The sequence below is a fragment of the Pan paniscus genome, chromosome 1 (assembly GCF_029289425.2).
Source record: "Pan paniscus chromosome 1, NHGRI_mPanPan1-v2.0_pri, whole genome shotgun sequence".
Taxonomy (NCBI): Eukaryota; Metazoa; Chordata; class Mammalia; order Primates; family Hominidae; genus Pan; species Pan paniscus.
This window is the reverse complement of record NC_073249.2, coordinates 174,560,022-174,582,935: the sequence shown is the minus strand read 5'-3', so window position 1 is coordinate 174,582,935 and position 22,914 is coordinate 174,560,022. Positions and strand designations below refer to the sequence as shown.

Genomic DNA, 22,914 nt, shown 5'->3' with positions numbered 1-22,914 from the left:
TTGGCTATTATGAATGAAATGAAGCTGCTAGAAATAATCTTTTTTTTTTTTTTTTTTTGAGTCTCGCTCTGTTGCCCAGACTGGAATGCAGTGGCAGGATCTCGGCTCACTGCAACCTCCACCTTCCAGGTTCAAGCAATTCTCCTGCCTCGGCCTCCCAAGTGGCTGGGATTACAGGCACACGCCCAGCTAATTTTTATATTTTTTGTAGAGACGGGATTTCACCATATTGGCCAGGCTGATGTTGAACTCCTGTCCTTAAGCAATCTGCCTTCCTTGGCCTCCCAAAGTGCTGGGATTACGGGCGTGAGCCACTGTACCCGGCCGTATGAATATTGTTATACATGTTAAAAACAGCTTTTACTGTTTTTCTTTTAACTTTTTGTTTTGAGACGGAGTTTTGTTCTTGTCGCCCAGGCTGGAGTGCAATGGTGCGATCTTGGCTCACTGAAACCTCCGCCTCCTGGGTTCAAGTGATTCTCCTGCCTCAGCCTCCCTAGTAGCTGAGATTACAGGCATGCGCCACCACGCCCAACTAATTTTTGTATTATTAGTAGAGATGGGATTTCACCATGTTGGCCAGGCTGGTCTCAAACTCCTGACCTCAGGTGATCCACCCACCTCAAACTCCCAAAGTGCTGGGATTACAGGCGTGAGCCACCGCACCTGGCCTCTTTTAACTCGTTAAAAGCTTCTATTTCATGTTTAAGTTATAGAGAATATACATCTGTATAGTATGGGAAATAAAAGTTATAGAGAATGTAGAGAGGAGAGCATCATTTTAATAAATATTTGAGCATGTTCTATTTAATAATTAAGTGGATTTAACGCCAACCAACATGTTTTGCAACCTTATACTTCATTAAATATAGCTAATGTGATCTGCCTAGTAATGCAAAGAAAAACAAACTTCAGGCCGGGTGCAGTGGCTCACACCTGTAATCCTAGCACTTTGGGAGGCCGAGGTTGGCGGATCACAAGGTCAGGAGATTGAGACCATCCTGGCTAACAGGTGAAACCCCATCTCTACTAAAAATACAAAAATTAGCCAGGCGTGGTGGCACGCACCTGTAATCCCAGCTACTCGAGAGGCTGAGGCAGGAGAATTGCTTGAACCTGGGAAGCAGAGGTAGTAGATGATGCCATTGCACTCCAGCCTGGGCGATGGAGTGAGACTCCTTCTCAAAAAAAAAAAAAAAAAAAAAAAAAGAACTTCAAGATTTATTTTATTACATAGTAAATGAAAAATCATGACATTTTATCAAAGTTGATTTTTTTCCCTTTTTTATTGTGGAAAAATATTAACATATATAACAAATGATTTACAATTTTAACAATTTTTAAGTGAATTCATTGGCATCAAGTACATTCACATTGTTTTGCAACTATCACCACTGTTTTCAAAGTTAATTTTTAAAAGCAATATAAATTAGACCTTAAGTAGTTCCCAAGGTATTAAAGATTAAGAAATTATGAAATAATATTGAAGTTTTGTTTCTTTTGCCACTACAGTTTTTTAAAAATATTTTTCTCTTATGGCAAAAGAAACCTGGGTAAAGGAAGCTTTAATGCAGGTTTTAAGGCCTCTTCTGTCATTACCATGATTTGATGATACCAAAAGGAGAAACTTACACATTTGAAAACATTTTCATAGTATAAGCCTGATTTGTTTTTTTGTTTTTTTTAACCCATGGGTTAATGAATATTTTGTGCTACCTTTCAAAAAGTATGAATTTCAAATTTTCACTTAAGTTCCCATTTGTATTTTTAATTATGTCCTGCCAAAGTCTTGAATTCTCTGTAGTGCTCACTTTGTTGATTTGCTTTTCCTAGACGGATATTTGTCTATTCTCTGGGAGTATAACTCAGGTCGGAAGTCCTGTTGGAAGTGCAATGAATCTTATTCCTGAAGATGGCCTTCCTCCCATTCTCATCTCCACGGGTGTAAAAGGAGGTATGTGGACTACATATTTAAACAGTGATAGTTCTATCTGCCAAATGTTACCTTCTAATTAAGGTAGAGAGACAGAATTTGAGTGACATTCACCTTTCTCTTATCCAACAAAACAAACTCCCCCAAAACTATGAAAACAGTTGTTGCTGTTATTATTTTAGAGTAGATGCTTATGTTTTTATATTATAATGTCATTTTCAGTTTTTGAATGGATATAATATTACTTATAATGTAAATGTAGTTTATTAGCAGTTTTAAAAAATATTTCAAAGCACATAATATTCTGAAGGATTGCTTGTGGTTTAGGATGAACCCACTCTGATACAGTCATTTATTTAGCTTTTCATTTTGAGGTATAATATACATTCAGAAAGAACGTATAGTAAGTGTGAAGAGCACTGAATTTAAATGGCAGTTTTACTGTTAAAAATATTTTTAGGGATCTTGATAAGAAGTAAAATTATTATCTAATCAAAAGAATGCTTAATATTATGTGAAATTTTATTTTTATAATTTTAACTTTTATTTTAGATTCAAAGGGTACATGTGCAGATCTGGTACATGGATATAGTGCATAATGCTGAGGTTTGGGTTATGATTGATCCTGTCACCCAGGTAGTGAGCATAGTACCCAATGGGTAATTTTTTTTTGTTTTTGTTTTTGTTTTTTGTTTTGAGACAGGGTCTCTTTATCCAGTCAGCCACTGATGGGCACTTAGGTTGATTCTATGTCTTTGTTATTGTGAATAGTGCTGCGGTGAACATTCAAGTACATGTGTCTTTTTGGTAGAACAATTTATTTTCTTTTGGATATACACCCAGTAATGGGATTGCTGGGCTGAATGGTAGTTCTCCTTTAAGTTCTTTGAGAAATCTCCAAACTGCTTTCCACAGTGGCTGAACTAATTTACATATATATCAACAGTGTATACATGTCCCCTTTCCTCCACAGCCTCACCAGCATCTATTGTTTTTTGACTTTTTAATAATAGCCGTTCTGACTGGTGTGAGTTGATATCTCATTGTGGTTTTGATTTGCATTTCTCTGATGATTAGTGTGAAATTTTATTGCTGACATATATGGATCAGTATACAATTACTACATTTTTAGAAGGTGGCTTATTAATTAACCTCTCCTGAACTTTGTCCTAGGCTTTTAACTGGTCTCCTTGCCTTCAGTCTTTCTTTCCTTCATTTTGTCTTCCACACTGTTGCCAGTTATGTTTTTAAACATAGATATTATCTTATATTGCTTTTACTTAGAAATATTTAATGGATTCCCAGTGTCTTTAGTGTAAATTACTTAACCTTAGCAAGCAATTTTTTTTTTTTTTTTTTTTTTTTTTTGAGATGGAGTCTCACTCTGTCGCCAGGCTGGAGTGCAGTGGTACAGCCTCGGCTCACCACAACCTCCGCCTCCCGGGTTCAAGCAGTTCTCCTGCCTCAGTCTCCTGAGTAGCTGGGACTACAGGCGCATGCCACCATGCCCGGCTAATTGTTGTATTTTTAGTAGAGACAGGGTTTCACTATGTTGACCAGGCTGGTCTTGAACTCTTGACCTGGTGATTTGCCCACCTCGGCCTCCCAAAGTGCTGGGATTACAGGCGTGAGCTACCATGCCCGGTCTGACAATGTTTCTTATAACCTTATCTCAGCCTGTCTTTCTAGCCATTTATTATCAACTTTATTTCCAGCTATTCCCCAGCACCTTACATGTATACTGCAGATTATTTGCTATTTTTTGAATATTTACTTTTCATTCTTCTGTACTTTTTCTTGTGCTGTGGAATAATGGGAAAGAATGGACTTCAGAATTGAACAAACCTGACTTTTAATGCCAGTACCGTTCCATTCTAGCTGTGTGATCCAGTTGGCAAGTCATTCATCCTCTCTGAATTTGTTTCCTAGTCTGTTTTATTTAAAACAATTATATAACTACACCTACTTAAAAGTCATTGTGGTTATTAAGTTAGATATCATACCTGTAAGTACATACCAAGAAGGTATCTGGCATAAAGTAGGCATGTAATTAATATTTTCCATTTCTTCCTTTCTTCTGCCTAGAATACCCCTCTCTACTGTAGACTTCCTGAAGAACTCCTCAACCTTTTAAAATCCAGCTTAATGCTTAATTCTTCTCTGAATCCTTACCTGGGCTGCTTAGAAAATAGTGTTTTGCTTCATTATCTCTGTTCTAATAGTGGTTCCTATAGACTGTTGGCTACATTAACACTTTTTCTCATTGCAATTTAGATATTATATTTTCAGATCGTATTCTTTCACTTAGACTATGAAATTCTTCATCTTATTTTATACTTGCATTTACTGCTCCTTGCATGGTGCTAGGCCCGTAGTAGGCTCTCAGCAAATGCTGTCTATATTGTACTCTCAAATGCAGCTATGTCCCAGATAGTTCAGCAGTGAACTTTCACATACAGTTAAGCATTCTTTTGATTGCATAATGGTTTTGCTCCTTTACCAGGACCCTGTAAAAATATCTATTGTTAGTAAAATTGCTGCTTAGGGTTCAGATTTTTATTTTAATAAATCTTAGATTAACAAGGAACTAAATTGGCCTACTCTGTTGTTAAAAAGAGTCAGATTGTTGGATTCTATTGTTAGTAAAATATCTATTGTTAGTAAAATATCTATTGTTAGTAAAATTATCTATTGTAAAAATATCTATTGTTAGTAAAATTGCTGCTTAGGGTTCAGATTTTTATTTTAATAAATCTTAGATTAACAGGGAACTAAATTGGCCTACTCTGTTGTTAAAAAGAGTCAGATTGTTGGATTCCATTTTCATAAAAAGTTATGTCCATTAAATCTAATTGTCAAAACTTCTCCTACCAAGAAAGAACAGTGAATTATCTATATTACTTAAACTATATTACAGTCTCTTCATCAAAATTTTGTAATTTTTTATTCCAGTGGGATGACTTTACTTAAAAAATTTTGAACTCAGGATTTGTCTTTCCAATAAATATTTTTAATAATGGAGTAGATATTTCCCATTGTATCCAAAAAATCCATTTTAAAATTTCCATTAGAAAATGGGAAATGATGTTACTTTGTTCTACCTGACTGTCCCTCAAAGATGCATTTTATATAAGACCAACCAAGCAACATTCAACTTTTAGGTTTTCAGTTCCTTTCCCATATCTCTAGGTTCTACAGTGATTATTACGCATGATTTGACTTCAAGCTGAAAGGACCACTGTCATTCAAAATGAGATGCTGAAGCACATACTTTGCTTCCAGAGATTAAATGAGAAGAGTTACATTCAGTATTAACTTGTTCATGTTCAGAATCTTATGTGTGATTTACTGATGATTTTAGTGACATATGTACTAAACTCTTAAATTATACTTAAAGGAATTGTTTTATGAAGCCAGTCACGCACAATACTTTTATTTTCTGGGTTCATTTTTTAAAGTTTAAGTTTTTAATTGTCAAAAATGTCAAACAGTACAAAAGGTCGTAGAGTAAAAGGTAGGGCTCTCTTCTACCCCAACTATTTGATATCCTTTCCAGAGGTAACTAGTATATTATCACTTTCTTGTATATCATGAGTTATTTTAAATGCTGGTCTTGAACATTTATTATGTGAAATTCTTGTTTTAATAGTTGGAAAATTTTTATTAAATAGAAAGGTAGTCTTTAGATTGTGGCACAGACCACTGTGGGGAGAGGTCTATACACAGGATAACCACATTATCATCTAAGGTGGACTGGGTCACTTTTGAGAGTAAAAGGGGGCACTATTAATTTGATACTGAGCCAGCAGATACAAACCATGCTCTGTATGCACCTATTGATAAATCAAATGCATGTCTCTTTTCTGTGAATAATTAGCTCATTTCTCCATCTGATCTCTTTCTTGATTTGATCCTTTAACCAATCTATTACATTGTTTTCTCCCCTTTCAGACTATGCTGTGGAAGAGAAACCATCACAGATTTCAGTAATGCAGCAGTTGGAGGATGGTGGCCCTGACCCACTTGTATTTGTTTTAAATGCAAATTTGTTGTCAATGGTTAAAATTGTAAATTGTAAGTTATAAATTTTTAAAAATTAAAATCAGATGTTTTACTGACTCATATACATAAAACTTTCAGATTTATTACACACAAGTATTTTTATATAGAGCCACATCTTTTTTTTTTTTTTCTTTTTTTTTTGAGACAGAATCTCGCTGTGTCACCCAGGCTGGAGTGCAGTGGCACCATCTCGGCTCACTGCAAGCTCCACCTCCCGGGTTCACGCCATTCTCCTGCCTCAGCCTCCTGCCTGAGCAGCTGGGACAACAGGTGCCTGCCACCACGCCCGGCTAATTTTTCATATTTGTTTTTTTTTTAGTAGAGACGGGGTTTCACCGTGTTAGCCAGGATGGTCTTGATCTCCTGACCTGGTGATCCGCCCGCCTCAGCCTCCCTAAGTGCTGGGATTACAGGCATGAGCCACCGCGCCCGGCCTAGCCACATCTTACTGAACACTGAGTTCTGAAAAAGTTGGTTTGTATAAAATGATATATCCCAGAGGACAGCTGTGGAACTAACCGAAACTCTCACATTTAGTTACAGGGGTGAGGTAGGTGAATTCTCCATGGATGAAAGCCAAACAAATCTTGAACTTATCTGAGTTAAGTTCTTCTTGAGATGAGTATGTTAAATCACAACTTACCACCAGAATAACTGGTGGTAGATAAATTATACAGGCTACTCAAATAATTTACATGCTGTGTTTTAATCCCAGAAACCTCAATTATGGTGCAAAACTTTATTTAGGAAAAGTGTTAACTAACACACAGTAAAGCTTCAATACATCATAAATTGAGATTCAGAAGAAACTTCTCAATTGTTGGTGCTAGCATCATGGGCATCAGGATGAGAAAGACAACAGTATTTGAGAATTTTTTGAGACAGAGTCTCACTCTGTCACCCAGGCTGGATTGCAGTGGCATGATCTCTGTTCATTGCAACCTCTGCCTCCTGAGCTCAAGCAGTCCTCCCACGTCAGCCTCCCAAGTAGCTGAGACTACAGGTGCACACCACCATACCTGGCTAATTTTTTTTGTATTTTTTTGTAGAGACAGGAGTCTCACCATGTTGCCCAGGTTGTTCTTGAACTCCTGAACTCGAGTGATCTGCCTGCCTTGGTCTCCCAAAGTGCTGGGATTACAGATGTGAGCCACTGCGCCAGCTAGTAATTTTGAGAATTATTTAGAGAATGCATTTATTCTGAATGAGTGTTAATAGGCAATTTTAAAGGACGGAACCTCTGGGGAACCATCCTGCAGTTCTCCATGTGTACTTAAGTTGATTTTGGAAACCAGAAACATATACTACTTCCTTAGAAGTTCTACATTGATGAAATGTGGGTTTCTGGCTTACTTGCTAATCACACTCTTGTATGTTTGGCCAGTTATTAATGCTTGCTACCTTCTAGGATCAGATTTAAAATGAATTTGATTGAAATTTCAATTTGCCATATCTAGTTTATAAATTATGCTTAGAAATTAGCTAACCTAAGACCAGGCACCATGGTGCACACCTGTAGTCCCAGTGCTTTGGGAGGCCAAGGCAGATGAATCACTTGAGCCCAGGAGTTCGAGACTAGCCTGGGCAACATGGTGAAACCTCATCCCTACCAAAAAAAATAAAAATAAAAATTGGGCATGGTGACATGCTCCTGTAGTCCCAGCTACTCTCGAGGCTGAGGTGGGAGGAGTTCTTGAGCCCAGGAGACGGAGGTTGCAGTGAGCTGAGATCATGCCACTGCACTCCAGCCTGAATGACAGAGTGAGACCCTGTTTCAAAAAAAAAAAAAAATTAGCTAACCTAGATTCTTGAAGTATATACCATCATTAGGAATGTCCTATTTAGGTACATAAAGCAAGGATTCCCAAAGTGAAATAAAGATGTCTTTGTTTTTTTGATTAACATTTGTTTTGATTTACATGGTGGTATTCATAATTTTGAGTCCTTTTTCAGTTCCTTTGGGGATCCCATTGTGTTGGGGTATGAAGAGTAAAAGTGTCAAGGATTAAACATTGTTTTTGACTACATATGGTTTCTGCTGTTCATACTCTCCGTATAGCCTTAAAGTGAAGGAGTGGAACTAAGTAGTTCAGAAAAGCCATCCTTTTCACTAATTTTTACAGCATGAAGCCAAGTAAAGTCATGTTGCTGATTATCTAGAATTTTTTCCTGGAAAGGACTATAGTTAAAATAGCTGGACTCTCTTGGTCATATATTAAATTTAATAAATATACATAAAAATATATTTCCTTTAGGTCACAACCTGAAGATAAAGCTATATTATTGGCTTTTGTTGTAATTACTTCTAGCCTTACATAGGTAATTACTTCCTTTGATGATGTGATTTTTTAAAATATAAAGGTGGAGGACTATGTTCTTCAATCACGTTTGGCTTACAATACATAGTTTGGTTTTATTTTAGTATTAATAGAATGTTGCTTTTAATAGGAGTTAAAAGTTTTAAGTGCGTTTTATTATTATTTCTTTTACTTCCATTTTAATCATTTTTCTTTTCTTTTTTTTTTTTGAGACGGAGTCTCACTCTTTCGCCTAGGCTGGAGTGCAGTGGCTCGATCTCGGCTCACTGCAAGCTCCACCTCCCGGGTTCACGCCATTCTCCTGCCTCAGCCTCCCGAGTAGCTGGGACTACAGGCGCCCGCCACTGCGCCCAGCTAATTTTTTTGTATTTTTAGTAGAGACGGGGTTTCACCGTGTTAGCCAGGATGGTCTTGATCTCCTGACCTCATGATCCACCCGCCTCGGCCTCCCAAAGTGCTGGGATTACAGGCGTGAGCCACCTCGACCATCCTCAATCATTTTTCCAAGTGTTTAGAAAAGAGCCACAGGCATTGGCATGTTTTATTTTCTACAGTAGGTTTTTGGCTCAATGCAGTGACAGTTCACAGTTGAATTATACAGACTCAGTGTGATCTATTTTAATCTTTGCTGTATTGTAACACAGATTTCTGTGCATCTTTTTTTAAGAGTAAGGATTGATAGGAATGTCTTTATTTTTGTGTTTTTATTCCATCTGTAGATGTGAACAGGAAGTGCTGGTGTTTCACAACCAAGGGAATGCATGCAGTGGGTCAGTCTGAGATAGTCATTCTTCTACAGTGTTTACCGGATGAAAAGTGTTTGCCAAAGGATATCTTTAATCACTTTGTGCAGCTTTATCGGGATGCTCTGGCAGGTAGGAATGCTTTATGACTTAGTCTGCTCCCTTTGTAGGTGACAAAAAAATTTTGAATTCAAATACAAAATAATAGTCTTAACTTTGGACTTAAGCATGGCAGGGGACTTTGATATTAGTGGCAAGTTGAAGCTTTCCATGGTTTGAGGAAATTATAAATTTTAGTATTGTACCTGGTATAGTTTTTATTTTACAGAGGCTGGAATCAAAGCTGTAAGAGAATCTGGTGACCTAAATGTAAGAATATTTTCTTTTTAGTGGCCTGGGGTCAGGATATTGGTACCTGGTAGAAGGAAGCATATTTGTAACTTACTTCTTGTTTCTTTGGTTAACAATATTTATTTAATCATAGTGTAAATGCTAATGAATATTCAAATTTCAAAAACAATTAGCATACATGACTGTGGCTTCAAAATAAATTGTAAATATTAACTGTAACAATTTAAAAGTAAAAGCATAGAGGTTAGAAGCTGGGAAAGACTAAGGATATTAACATAAAAAGAAACTAAGATTGAGAGAAAAGAAACACATTATTTGACATTATAGTTATTTATTATGACATTGTGTTATTTGACATTACAAAGTCAGCCTCCCTTTGATTTAACAAATGAGGTAGAAAAACGGTGTAATTGAACTATTCTTGTTTATTGTAACAGGAAGTCAGTACATAATATCTGTATTTGATAAATAGGGTTTATCTTTGAGGAAGAAGGCCTGGAGAGGGTGTGAGGGTGACCGGGGTATTAAAACTATTTTCATGTATTATTTGATAATATTTCATACATATATTAAAACCATAAATTATTCAGACTTTCTTAATGCAATAATTTTCATTGTGGGATTCTGTGCCAAAGACAGTATCCAGAATATAAAATGCACTTCTGTGAATGAAAGGGTTTATTGCAGCATTACCTAAATTTAACACAAAAATTCAGAAGCAACCTGAATGCCTTAGCTATAGGTGGAAAGTTTAACTGTGTTATACTTATTAGATGTGAGGATCTTTTTGAGAACTTTTTTTGGCCATTAAAACAATATTTATGAAAAGAATGTAGTAACATGGAAAATGCTCTTTAAATAATTACAGAAGCAGGATATATAATTGTATTTTTAATGTGATGTAGATTATGCATAAAAGATTGTGCCTTTATGTCTTCATTAGTCTCTACAATAATTTAGGTGTAGCATTCCATAAGGGCAAGGTGATATATTGGAAACTGACCACATGATACCTGTGAAGTACCTTTTAATGTTTACCCTGTCTGTTCCAAAATGTATAGGGTTAAATCTGAAATCATCCAGGTCCTCCAGGCCACATAATACCCTGGAGCTGAATTTAGTCCTGGAAATAACCGGGAACTTTAACTTTTCTCCTCAATCTGAATGTATTCACTTTTAAACACTCTAGAAAAATGGCATTGGAGGTTCAAGTAATTGTAGATTCATGTGGGTTTTGAGAGTGTGTTAGAGACTAGGGTATGGGAGGTTCATGAATGTCTTATTTAGGAGCCCATGCTTTATTCTGTAGGCAATGAAGAACCATTGAAAGAATTTGAGATGATGAGTGACATAATCAGATTTGCATTTTAGAAAGATGACTCTGGAAGCAGTGTGAAAAATGGATCAAAGTCCGTGAGTCTGGTGGCAGTTAAGAAGCAATTTCAGGATAAGCAAATGTATATTCATACACTAGAATACTGCTCAACAGTAAAAATGAACTAACTGCTGATGTACACAACAACATGCATGAATCTCACAGACATTATGCTGAGCAAAAGCCAGGCACAAAAAAGTACATATTGGATGATTCCATTTATATGGTTTACTAAAACAGGCAAAATTAATCTTTGGTGATAGAAATTAGGTCAGTGTTTGCCTAAAGTGAGGTGGGGGTGCAGGTGCTAGAACTGACTACAGAGAGTCCCAGAAAACTTTCTGAGATGAGAGCTCTATATCTGGATTAGGATAGTGGTTACGTGGGTGTTTGCCAAAACTCATTGAAATGTACACTTAAAATCTATCACTTTTATAATATATAGATTATACCTCAGTAAAATTTATTTTTTAAAAAGATATTGCAGGAATCCAGCAAGAAATTAAGAAATTATCAGGATTTAAATTAAATAATTGCAGTGGAAATAAAGAGTATTGGAGAGATACGAAAGATGTGGTGCTTCAATTCAGTAGGATTTGGTAACTAACTGGATTTGGGGGGTTAGAGGGGACAAGTCAAGGTTGGCCTCAGATTCCTCGCTTGAGCACCTAAGTGTATGTTGGTCTTATTCATCAAGATGGTGAATAGAAGAACAGATTTGGCAGAGGTAAGGGAATTCTTTGTTCAGTGTGCTGAATTTGAAATAATGACATCAGATGAAACATGAAAATGGCAGATGATTATGTGGGTATGGATCCCAGAAGATAGATCTGAGTTAAAATACAGATTTGGGAGACACAGCTTTCCTGTGATTGTTGAGAGTATCGTTGTGAATGGGATAGGCCTGTGTGAAGAGACTACGGCTGTAGATGGAATCCTGAGAGATAGACATCCTCTCAAGGAGAGGATGTGAATTATTGCATGAATTATTAAAATATGTTTAGCATAAATTTTTTTTTTTTTTTTGAGATGGAGTCTCGCTCTGTCACCCAGCCTGGAGTGCAGTGGCGCTATCTCGGCTCACTGCAAGCTCCGCCTCCCAGGTTCACGCCATTCTCCTGCCCCAGCCTCCCAAGTAGCTGGGACTACAGGCGCCCGCCACCACGCCTGGCTAATTTTTTGTATTTTTAGTAGAGACGGGGTTTCACCGTGTTAGCCAGGCTGATCTTGATTTCCTGACTTCGTGATCCGCCCGCCTCGGCCTCCGAAAGTGCTGGGATTACAGGCGTGAGCCACCGCGCCCAGCAATGGTTATTTTTTTAAAAAGGATACTTATATGTCAGTTGAGTCCATTTTGAACTATTGCAAAAATTTTGAAACAACAAAAATACTTGGAACTGATTACAAGATACTAATGATAGTCTAAGGTCAGACTATAATACATCTAAGCCAACTAAAAATATTTTCTATAATGTAGGATAGGGACACGAACATATATATGTATATCTAAGGAAATAACATTTCAAAAGCATAAGTGAGACGAAAGAGTTTTTCCTTGAATAGGAATCATTTCACAACTCATCAAATATTGGGACTAGAAGGCATTTTAGATAATTTAATATAAACTCTTCATTTTTAAATAAGGAAAATCAGACCTAGAAGTGTTAATGGCATACCTAAATCACAGACCAAGTTGGTGGCAGAATTGGGACTGTAGCTCCCAGATCAGTATTGTTTACATTATGTCAGTTGCCTCTGTGTATCCATTAATAATATATCAGTTCTTAAAAACACAGATATATTATCTATATACTATACATATTCATTAAGAACCTTATTTTTAGATAATCAGGGTAATAGCTTGATATATTTCACTATAAATTTTTTAATAAGTAAAAGCATATTTTGGGTGTTCTAAAATGGGGTCCCCAACCCACAGGCCATGGACTGGTATTGGTCCGTGGCCTGTTAGGAACCAGGCCACACAGCAGAGGTGAGGGGCAGGCAAGCAAGTAAAGCTTCATCTGTATTTACAGCTGCTCCCCATTGCTCACGTTAGCGCCTGAGCTCTGCCTCCTCTCAGATCAGCAGCGGTATTAGATTCTCATAGAAGTGCGAACCCTGTTGTGAACTGCACGTGTGAGGGATCTAGGTTGTGTGTTCCTTATGAGAATCTAATGCCTGATAATCTGTCACTGTCTCCCATCACCCCCAGATGGGACAGTCTAGTTGCAGGAAAACAAGCTCAGGGATCCCACTGATTCTACATTATGGTGAGTTGTATAATTATTTCATGATATATTACAATGTAATAATAGAAATAAGGTGCACAATAAATTTAATGAGCTTGAATCATCCTGAAACCGTCTCCCCTTCCCCACAGTCCGTGGAAAAATTGTCTTCCACAAAACCCATCCCTGGTGCCAAAAAGGTTGGAGGCTACTGTTCTAAAATGATAGCAGGCTGGGCACGGTGGCTCATGCCTGTAATCCCAGCACTTTGGCAGGCCAAGCCGGGTGGATCACCTTAGCTCAGGAGTTCAAGACCATCCTGGCCAACATGGTGAAACCCCATCTCTACTAAAAATACAAAAAATTAGCCGGGTGTGATGGTGGGCGCCTGTCATCCCAGCTACTTGGGAGGCTGAGGCAGGAGAATTGCTTGAACCCTGGAGGCACAGGTTGCAGTGAGCCAAGATCGTGCCATTGCACTCCAGCTTGGGCAACAAGAATGAGACTCTGTCTCAAAAAAAAAAAAAAACTTATCGCAATTTATTATTCTCTTCTGTGTAGCACATTGAGTGAAATTGACAAATTGTATCTTAAATTTCTCCTGAGTGTGAAACCTTGAATACTGTATTACTAGCTTAGGGTTATTCTGCCCTAAATCACAGAAAAGCCTTAGGAGCTATTGAATGAACTTTTTTATAACTTCCTGTGAATTTTAAAATCTAAACTACAGGTATTTAATAACCATATGTGTGTTGTATATCTATATATGTGTGTGTATCTATGTTTCACATATATATACACACACACTTTTTTGTCATACACAGTTTTTGCATTCTGCAGTGGAGGGAAACATTATAATTTGTGAGAAATTATGTTCTGAGAGTTTCAGAATGCCTTCTGGTTATGACAGTGCCATCGGAGGTTGTAGACTATATATTGTTTCTCCCTGTCTCCTATTCATTCCTCCATATTTTGTACCTGTTTTTTGCAAACAATCTATTCAGAACATAGACTTGAATGAAATTGGACTTGTATCTACCAGATTGTTATTTCTGGAGTTAATCTCTGGTTGTTTCCCTATCTTACTCAAAAGCTACTTTGGCTTTGTATTGCCTTTAGAATAAACTGTGCTCCAACATTCAGTATTCTGCATGATCTGTTCCTATATTTTTAGTCTCATCTCCTGCTAGTCATCTCTCCATACTTCCATTGTAGCCAAACAAAACATTTATTGGTTCATTTTGTGTATATTCTGATGATTTTCCATTTCATTACCCATGATTATGCTACTCCCAACCGTGCTATTTCCCCACACCCCAACTGTCTCAATCCTATCAGTTGTCCTAAATCTTAAAGACCACTTTCTCCATGAATTCTTTCTTGATGACCCTCCCAGACAGAATTAGTCTCTTCTGAACTCCCTTAATCTTTTATTTTTAATTTAATTAATTTATTTATTTTGAGGCAGAGTCTCGCTGTGTCGCCCGGGCCGGAGTGCAGTGTTGCGATCTTGGCACCCTGCAACCTCTGCCTCCCGGGTTCAAGTGATTCTCCTGCCTCAGCCTCCCAAGTAGCTCCCAAGTAACTGGGACTACAGGCACCTGCCACCACACTTGGAATAATTTTTGTGTTTTTAGTAGAGACGAGGTTTCACCATGTTAGCCAGGCTGGTCTTGAACTCCCAACCTCAGGTGATCCACCCGCCTGGGCCACCCAAAATGCTGGGATTATAGGTGTGAGCCACCATGCCGTCTAATCTTTTATTAAGAAAGTGTTTGGTATTGTTATGGTTTCAATGTTTGTCCACTCTGAAACTCATGTTGAACTTTAATTGCCATTATAACAATATTAGGAGGTGGGACCTTTAAGAGGTGATTAGGCCATGAGGGCTTCACCCTCATGGATGGGATTAGTGCTGTTATAAAAGGAGGGGGTTCATTCCCCTCTTGCTCTCTCTTTGGGAAGCTGAGGCAGGAGGATTGCTTGAGGCCAGGACTTTGAGACTAGCCTGGTAAACATAATGAGACCCTATCTGTACCAAAAAAAAAAAAAATTAACTAGGCCTAATGGCACATCCCTGTAATCCCAGCTACTTGGGAGGCTGAGGTGGGAGGAGTCCTTGAGCCCAGGAGTTTTTGAGGCCATAGTGAGCTATGAGTGCGCCACTGCATTACAGCTTGAGTGACACAGTGAGACCCTATCTTTAAAAATAATAATAATATCATGTCATGGTTCATGTTTTTATTTTATTTTTCAAATTCTGAACCTTTTGGTAAATTTATTAGAATTATGGTATTGTAGCTTTGCAAAGTAATTTTTCAACTGATGAGAAAGTTATATGGAACTATTTATGAAGAAGTGATTTAAGACAAAATACCTAACATTTTTTGAACACTTAATATATGCTAACAGTATATTCATTGCCTTATGTACACTATTTTATTTCTTCCTAAGTACATCTCAGATTCATACTGTTACTGTTTCTTTTTGTTTTGTTTTGTTTTAATAATGTATTTGTTTATTTTATTTATTTATTTATTTTTTATTATACTTTAAGTTTTAGGGTACATGTGCACATTGTGCAGGTTAGTTACATATGTATACATGTGCCATGCTGGTGCGCTGCACCCACTAACTCGTCATCTAGCATTAGGTATATCTCCCAATGCTATCCCTCCCCCCTCCCCCCACCCCACCACAGTCCCCAGAGTGTGATATTCCCCTTCCTGTGTCCATGTGATCTCATTGTTCAATTCCCACCTATGAGTGAGAATATGCGGTGTTTGGTTTTTTGTTCTTGCGATAGTTTACTGAGAATGATGATTTCCAATTTCATCCATGTCCCTACAAAGGACATGAACTCATCATTTTTTATGGCTGCATAGTATTCCATGGTGTATATGTGCCACATTTTCTTAATCCAGTCTATCATTGTTGGACATTTGGGTTGCTTCCAAGTCTTTGCTATTGTGAATAATGCCGCAATAAACATACGTGTGCATGTGTCTTTATAGCAGCATGATTTATAGTCCTTTGGGTATATACCCAGTAATGGGATGGCTGGGTCAAATGGTATTTCTAGTTCTAGATCCCTGAGGAATTGCCACACTGACTTCCACAATGGTTGAACTAGTTTACAGTCCCACCAACAGTGTAAAAGTGTTCCTATTTCTCCACATCCTCTCCAGCACCTGTTGTTTCCTGACTTTTTAATGATCGCCATTCTAACTGGTGTGAGATGGTATCTCATAGTGGTTTTGATTTGCATTTCTCTGATGGCCAGTGATGATGAGCATTTTTTCATGTGTTTTTTGGCTGCATAAATGTCTTCTTTTGAGAAGTGTCTGTTCATATCCTTTGCCCACTTTTTGATGGGGTTGTTTGTTTTTTTCTTGTAAATTTGTTTGAGTTCATTGTAGATTCTGGATATTAGCCCTTTGTCAGATGAGTAAGTTGCGAAAATTTTCTCCCATTTTGTAGGTTGCCTGTTCACTCTGGTGGTAGTTTCTTTTGCTGTGCAGAAGCTCTTTAGTTTAATTAGATCCCATTTGTCAATTTTGTCTTTTGTTGCCATTGCTTTTGGTGTTTTGGACATGAAGTCCTTGCCCATGCCTATGTCCTGAATGGTAATGCCTAGGTTTTCTTCTAGGGTTTTTATGGTTTTAGGTCTAACGTTTAAATCTTTAATCCATCTTGAATTGATTTTTGTATAAGGTGTAAGGAAGGGATCCAGTTTCAGCTTTCTACATATGGCTAGCCAGTTTTCCCAGCACCATTTATTAAATAGGGAATCCTTTCCCCATTTCTTGTTTTTCTCAGGTTTGTCAAAGATCAGACAGTTGTAGGTATGCGGCGTTATTGCTGAGGGCTCCGTTCTGTTCCATTGATCTATATCTCTGTTTTGGTACCAGTACCATGCTGTTTTGGTTACTGTAGCCTTGTAGTATAGTTTGAAGTCAGGTAGTGTGATGCCTCCAGCTTTGTTCTTTTGGCTTAGGATTGACTTGGCGATGTGGGCTCTTTTTTGGTGCCATATGAACTTTAAAGTAGTTTTTTCCAATTCTGTGAAGAAAGTCATTGGTAGCTTGATGGGGATGGCATTGAATCTGTAAATTACCTTGGGCAGTATGGCCATTTTGACGATATTGATTCTTCCTACCCATGAGCATGGAATGTTCTTCCATTTGTTTGTGTCCTCTTTTATTTCCTTGAGCAGTGGTTTGTAGTTCTCCTTGAAGAGGTCCTTCACATCCCTTGTAAGTTGGATTCCTAGGTATTTTATTCTCTTTGAAGCAATTGTGAATGGCAGTTCACTCATGATTTGGCTCTCTGTTTGTCTGTTGTTGGTGTATAAGAATGCTTGTGATTTTTGTACATTGATTTTGTATCCTGAGACTTTGCTGAAGTTGCTTATCAGCTTGAGATTTTGGGCTGAGACAATGGGGTTTTCTAGATATACAATCATGTCGTCTGCAAACAGGGACAATTTGACTTCCTCTTTTCCTAATTGAATACCCTTTATTTCCTTCTCCTGCCTAATTGCCCTGGCCAGAACTTCCAACACTATGTTGAATAGGAGTGGTGAGAGAGGGCATCCCTGTCTTGTGCCAGTTTTCAAAGGGAATGCTTCCAGTTTTTGCCCATTCAGTATGATATTGGCTGTGGGTTTGTCATAGATAGCTCTTATTATTTTGAAATACGTCCCATCAATACCTAATTTATTGAGAGTTTTTAGCATGAAGTGTTGTTGAATTTTGTCAAAGGCTTTTTCTGCATCTATTGAGATAATCATGTGGTTTTTGTCTTTGGCTCTGTTTATATGCTGGATTACATTTATTGATTTGTGTATATTGAACCAGCCTTGCATCCCAGGGATGAAGCCCACTTGATCATGGTGGATAAGCTTTTTGATGTGCTGCTGGATTCGGTTTGCCAGTATTTTATTGAGGATTTTTGCATCAATGTTCATCAAGGATATTGGTCTAAAATTCTCTTTTTTGGTTGTGTCTCTGCCCGGCTTTGGTATCAGAATGATGCTGGCCTCATAAAATGAGTTAGGGAGGATTTTATTTCTGTTGATTGGAATAGTTTCAGAAGGAATGGTACCAGTTCCTCCTTGTACCTCTGGTAGAATTCGGCTGTGAATCCATCTGGTCCTGGACTCTTTTTGGTTGGTAAGCTATTGATTATTGCCACAATTTCAGCTCCTGTTATTGGTCTATTAAGAGATTCAACTTCTTCCTGGTTTAGTCTTGGGAGAGTGTATGTGTCGAGGAATTTATCCATTTCTTCTAGATTTTCTAGTTTATTTGCGTAGAGGTGTTTGTAGTATTCTCTGATGGTAGTTTGTATTTCTGTGGGATCGGTGGTGATATCCCCTTTATCATTTTTTATTGTGTCTATTTGATTCTTCTCTCTTTTTTTCTTTATTAGTCTTGCTAGCGGTCTATCAATTTTGTTGATCCTTTCAAAAAACCAGCTCCTGGATTCATTGATTCTTTGAAGGGTTTTTTGTGTCTCTATTTCCTTGAGTTCTGACTGTTACTGTTTCTATTTACACATGAGGAAAATGAAAGACACCAAAGGCCTAAGTAACTTAAGATCACACAGTTAGGTGATAAGTGGCTGAGCCCAGGTTTAAATTCACCTATGTTGTCCATAAATCTCATGTTTCGAACCATAAGAAGTACTATAGTGTCTCTTGAGCTGTTTGTTTAAGAGACAGAAGTCTTGCTCTGTCACCCAGGCTGTGTAGCAGTGGTGCCATCATAGCACACTCACTGCAGCCTTGATCTCCTTGGGCCCAAGTAATCCTTCCTCCTCACCCTCCCAAGGGGCTGGGATTACAGGCATGAGTCACCTGACCTGGCTCCTCTTGAGCTTTCATGATCAATGTCAGAGATACACTAAACTGAGGACATGACCTTTTATGAAGTAGTCATGCATAACTGCAGTTTGCTGCATTACAAAGAACTCCAAGAAACTTTCTAAATTCTTTTGATGGCTTGAGTTTTAGTCATATTACCACTTAGAAATTTATTTATTGGCCGGGTGCGGTGGGTCACGCCTGTAATCCCAACACTTTGGGAAGCCGAGGCAGGCAGGCAGATCACTTGAGGTCGTGAGTTTGAGACCAGCTTGGCCAACAATGGCTAAACCCTGTCTCTGCTAAAAATACAAAAATTAGCCAGGCATGGTGGTGAGCGCCTGTAGTCCCAACTACTTGGGAAGCTCAGGCGGAAGAATCAATTGAACCCGGGAGGCGGAGGTTTCAGTGAGCTGGGATCACGCCACTGTACTCCAGCCTGGGTGACAGAGCGAGACTCTGTCTCAAAAAAAAAAAAAAGAAAGAAAAAGAAATATTAGTATTTCTTGAAATGAATGAACCATTTGCTTGGAAATGGTTCCACTTGAGTTGATGTGAGGATTAATAAATATACTTTGAATCAAAAGGAAGCTATTGACACATAGATATTTAAGTTATATTTGAATTGAATTTAAAGATGGCTGGCTACTTATAAGCATTTGAAAAACAGTTTAAATTCCAAATTAAAGATGGGAAATTGTAAATTACTGTATCTGTATATTTTTTGAAAGGCTGTGTGACATACAAAGACTAGGAGATTGAAAGATCTGCTTTCTGCTTTCTAGGTTTTACTTTGCCACTTATTTACCTCGTCTTTTCAGAGTTACTTCACCTCTACCTCTAAGCTTCAGTTTCTTCATTTGTCAAATAAAACCCAAAATTTCAGGGAAATGGTACCGTTCTGCTTACCTACTAGCACTGATCTGATGATTACCTCATTAATGTTATGTAAAATTACTTTATAAACCATTGATATAAAGCATTTAACACCTTTGACAGGTCACTTAGAAGCAAGATTTGGTATCTATTTTGGTTATATGGGTTCACTAGTATTGGGGTATATATAAAATTAGTTCTGTGGATTCATTACATTGAGTGCAGTCGTTGAGAAGTACCTATATAAATTAGTACATTACAGACTTTATGAGTTCAAGAGCTTCAGATTAGGTCTTCAGATGAAAGCCTTTCTTTCTTTGTCAAATTCTTATACCCACTGTTTTATTTTTGCCAATATCTACACCTGTGCAGTGTTACTTGTTTGTAGATGAGATGGTACATGATAGTCTAATTCAGTTATTATTGGTAATCTACATTTTTTAAAGTGATTAATATTTAAAGGATAAAAGATATATTTTATAATGAGAGTGGACTTCATGAAGAATCTGTGATTGGGATGAAGAGAGTGTTAAATGGAAGAGGCAGAAAGGAAATCAGTATCTGTGGAAAATAACTACCAATAGATTCTAGGCTCTAATAGGGAAATCGCAAAGGAATAATGAGTGAATGCCTCGAGTACTAAGCCAACATATTTTTCACCTCTAAGCTATATTTACTAGGACAGTCTTTGTGAAATATAAACATTACACTGTGTCTTAGTCTATTTTTGCTGCTATAATGGAATACCACAGACTGGATAATAGGTGATGAACAGAAATGTATTTCCTGTAGTTCTCATGGCTGCAAAGTCCAAGATTGAGGGGTAGGCATCTGGTGAGGACCTTTTTGCTGCATCATCCCGTGGCAGAAGGGCAAATGGGGTGGGGAAGAGAGAGAAAGAATGTGCATGTGCGTGAGGGCATGTGTACAAGGGAGGGCAAACTTGTCCTTTCATAACAAACCCACTCCCAGGATAACAGCATTAATCCAGTCACCTCTCATGAGGCCTTGCCTCCTAGCACCAAGTTTCCAACACATGCTTTTTGAGGGATATATTCAAACCACAGCATGCTGTTGATAGAGTTACAGGAATGCTGTCATGCACCCTACATTGTAGAGGGAAAGCATCTCTTTAATTCCCTATTCTCCTCCTTATTCACCAAAGCTAGATAAAGAGATGAAAAAAATTTTTTTTCTCTTTGACAAATTATCTGTTGAATTTTGTATGAAGTGTCTCTTATATTGTATCCTAGAATTCCAGGATCTAGGGAGGTGGTAAAGAAGCAATGGTAAATTTGGGGATCTTATCTCCCTAAAGTTCCTGACACTCTATCCCTGATCCTGCAGTGGCTGCCAGAAAAAATTTAAATTTACTTAAATCTTACTCTAAAATCATTGAAAGTCCCCCCAAAAATCATATATTTGGCTGATCAATATATGTATATTTGCATTAGAATAATAATAGTTATAATTTTTTGAGAATACAGTGTTGCTGGTCCTGTTAGGCATTTTATAGATTTCCTTTCATTTATTCTTTATAACACATCTGGAATTTAATATAGTTTCTCTTCCCATTTTACATGGACATTGAGGCTCAGAGGAGTAACTTGCCCCAGATCCCACAATAGTGAATGATCAAACTAGCATTCAAACCCATATCTCTGGGACTCCAAAATCTGCAATTTATTTTTCAAAATGCCATACTGCTACGTTGATATGACAATTGTTTTGTTTTTATAGATCTGGCCTAGCAGCTTAATTGTGCAGCCAGACCTGGGTAATCCTGGAGCAAGAGTACTACCCCTAAATTCCTAAATGTACTACCTTAAATGCAAAATATAGATGATAATGTTTAGGTGAACATGACTTTCAGCCACAAAGCTTCTCTGAGTTTAAAGGGGAGGTATTCCCTTCACTTGTGGCTCCTACTGTCAGGATACCTATCCGCTAAAATCAAGGATGCAAAGACCCATAACCATTATAAGAATAAACTCTAGTTTTCAAGAAAAGTAAGCATTAATTTCTCTGATGGAGATTGCTTCATTGGGTGTTATTGCTTTCAAAGGTATCAAAGGAAGCTCGTACTTGGCTAGTGAACACATTCATTGTTCCATCATTGAGCAGCTCTTGTCAGAAAGTCCTTTTGCAATTCTAAACTGAGGAAAATGTCTCCTTAATGAAGGGTTGATATGTTTGTTACTGTTTCATTCACAAAAGTATTTTGAATTATAAAATGCTTTGGCCAGGCATGATGTACATGGATTACATGCTCACACCTGTAATCCCAACACTTTGGGAGGCCAAGGCGGGTGGATTACTTGAGGTCAGGAGTTCGAGACCAGCCTTGCCAATATGGTAAAACCACATCTATACTAAAAATACAAAAATTAGCCAGGCGTGGTGGTGGGTGCCTATAGTCCCAGCTACTCGGGAGGCTGAGGCAGGAGAATTGTTTGAACCCGGGAAGGAGAGGTTGCAGTGAGCTGAGATCACACCACTGCACTCCAGGGTTCCAGGGTGGGTAACAGAGTGAGACTCTGTCTCAAAAAAAAAAAAAAAGAGAAACCTGCTTAATATGAATTTAGATAAGCCCTAAATTATAGAGCTATGTTTCATATTTGTCTCAAAAAATTATAAACAATAAATCCTGTCCAAGCACGGTGGCTGGCGCCTGTAATCCCAGCACTTTGGGAGGCCAAGGCAGATGGATCATTTGAAGTCAGGAATTTGAGACCGGTCTGGCCAACATGGTGAAACTCTGTTTCTACTAAAAATGCGAAAAAAATCAGCTGAGTGTGGTGGTGCATGTTTGTAATTGTAGCTATTCAGGAGGCTGAGGTGAGAGGAATTGCTTGAACCTGGGAGGCAGATGCTGCATTGAGCCAAGATCACACCACTGCACTCCAGCCTGGGTGGCAGAGCAAGACTCCATCTCAAAAAAAAAAAAAAAACCAAGAAAAAAACAACTTGTCTGTGGTACCATCTTCATAAATCCTCATCTTCCCTTAATGTCTTATAACTACTTATTACCATAATTCATTATGTTCCTGAGTTGACTTTGTTCACCCAGTGAAATTATAAGCTTGGTGACAGCAGCTTCCTAATCCGAACATTTCTTTTTTTTTTTTGAGACAGAGTGTCACTCTGTCGCCTGGGCTG

General features: G+C 37.9%; 1 protein-coding gene across 2 annotated transcripts in view; it reads left to right on the top strand.

The window, feature by feature from the left end:
- Positions 1-22,914, top strand: part of ZFYVE9 (zinc finger FYVE-type containing 9) — a 210,680-nt gene that overhangs the window by 132,915 nt on the left and 54,851 nt on the right. For both annotated transcript variants that reach the window (XM_034965193.3, XM_034965188.3), the window contains 3 exons: positions 1,834-1,954; positions 5,885-6,007; positions 9,033-9,188. In XM_034965193.3, the coding sequence (XP_034821084.1) occupies positions 1,834-1,954; positions 5,885-6,007; positions 9,033-9,188 (400 nt within the window). The remainder of the gene's footprint in view (positions 1-1,833; positions 1,955-5,884; positions 6,008-9,032; positions 9,189-22,914) is intronic.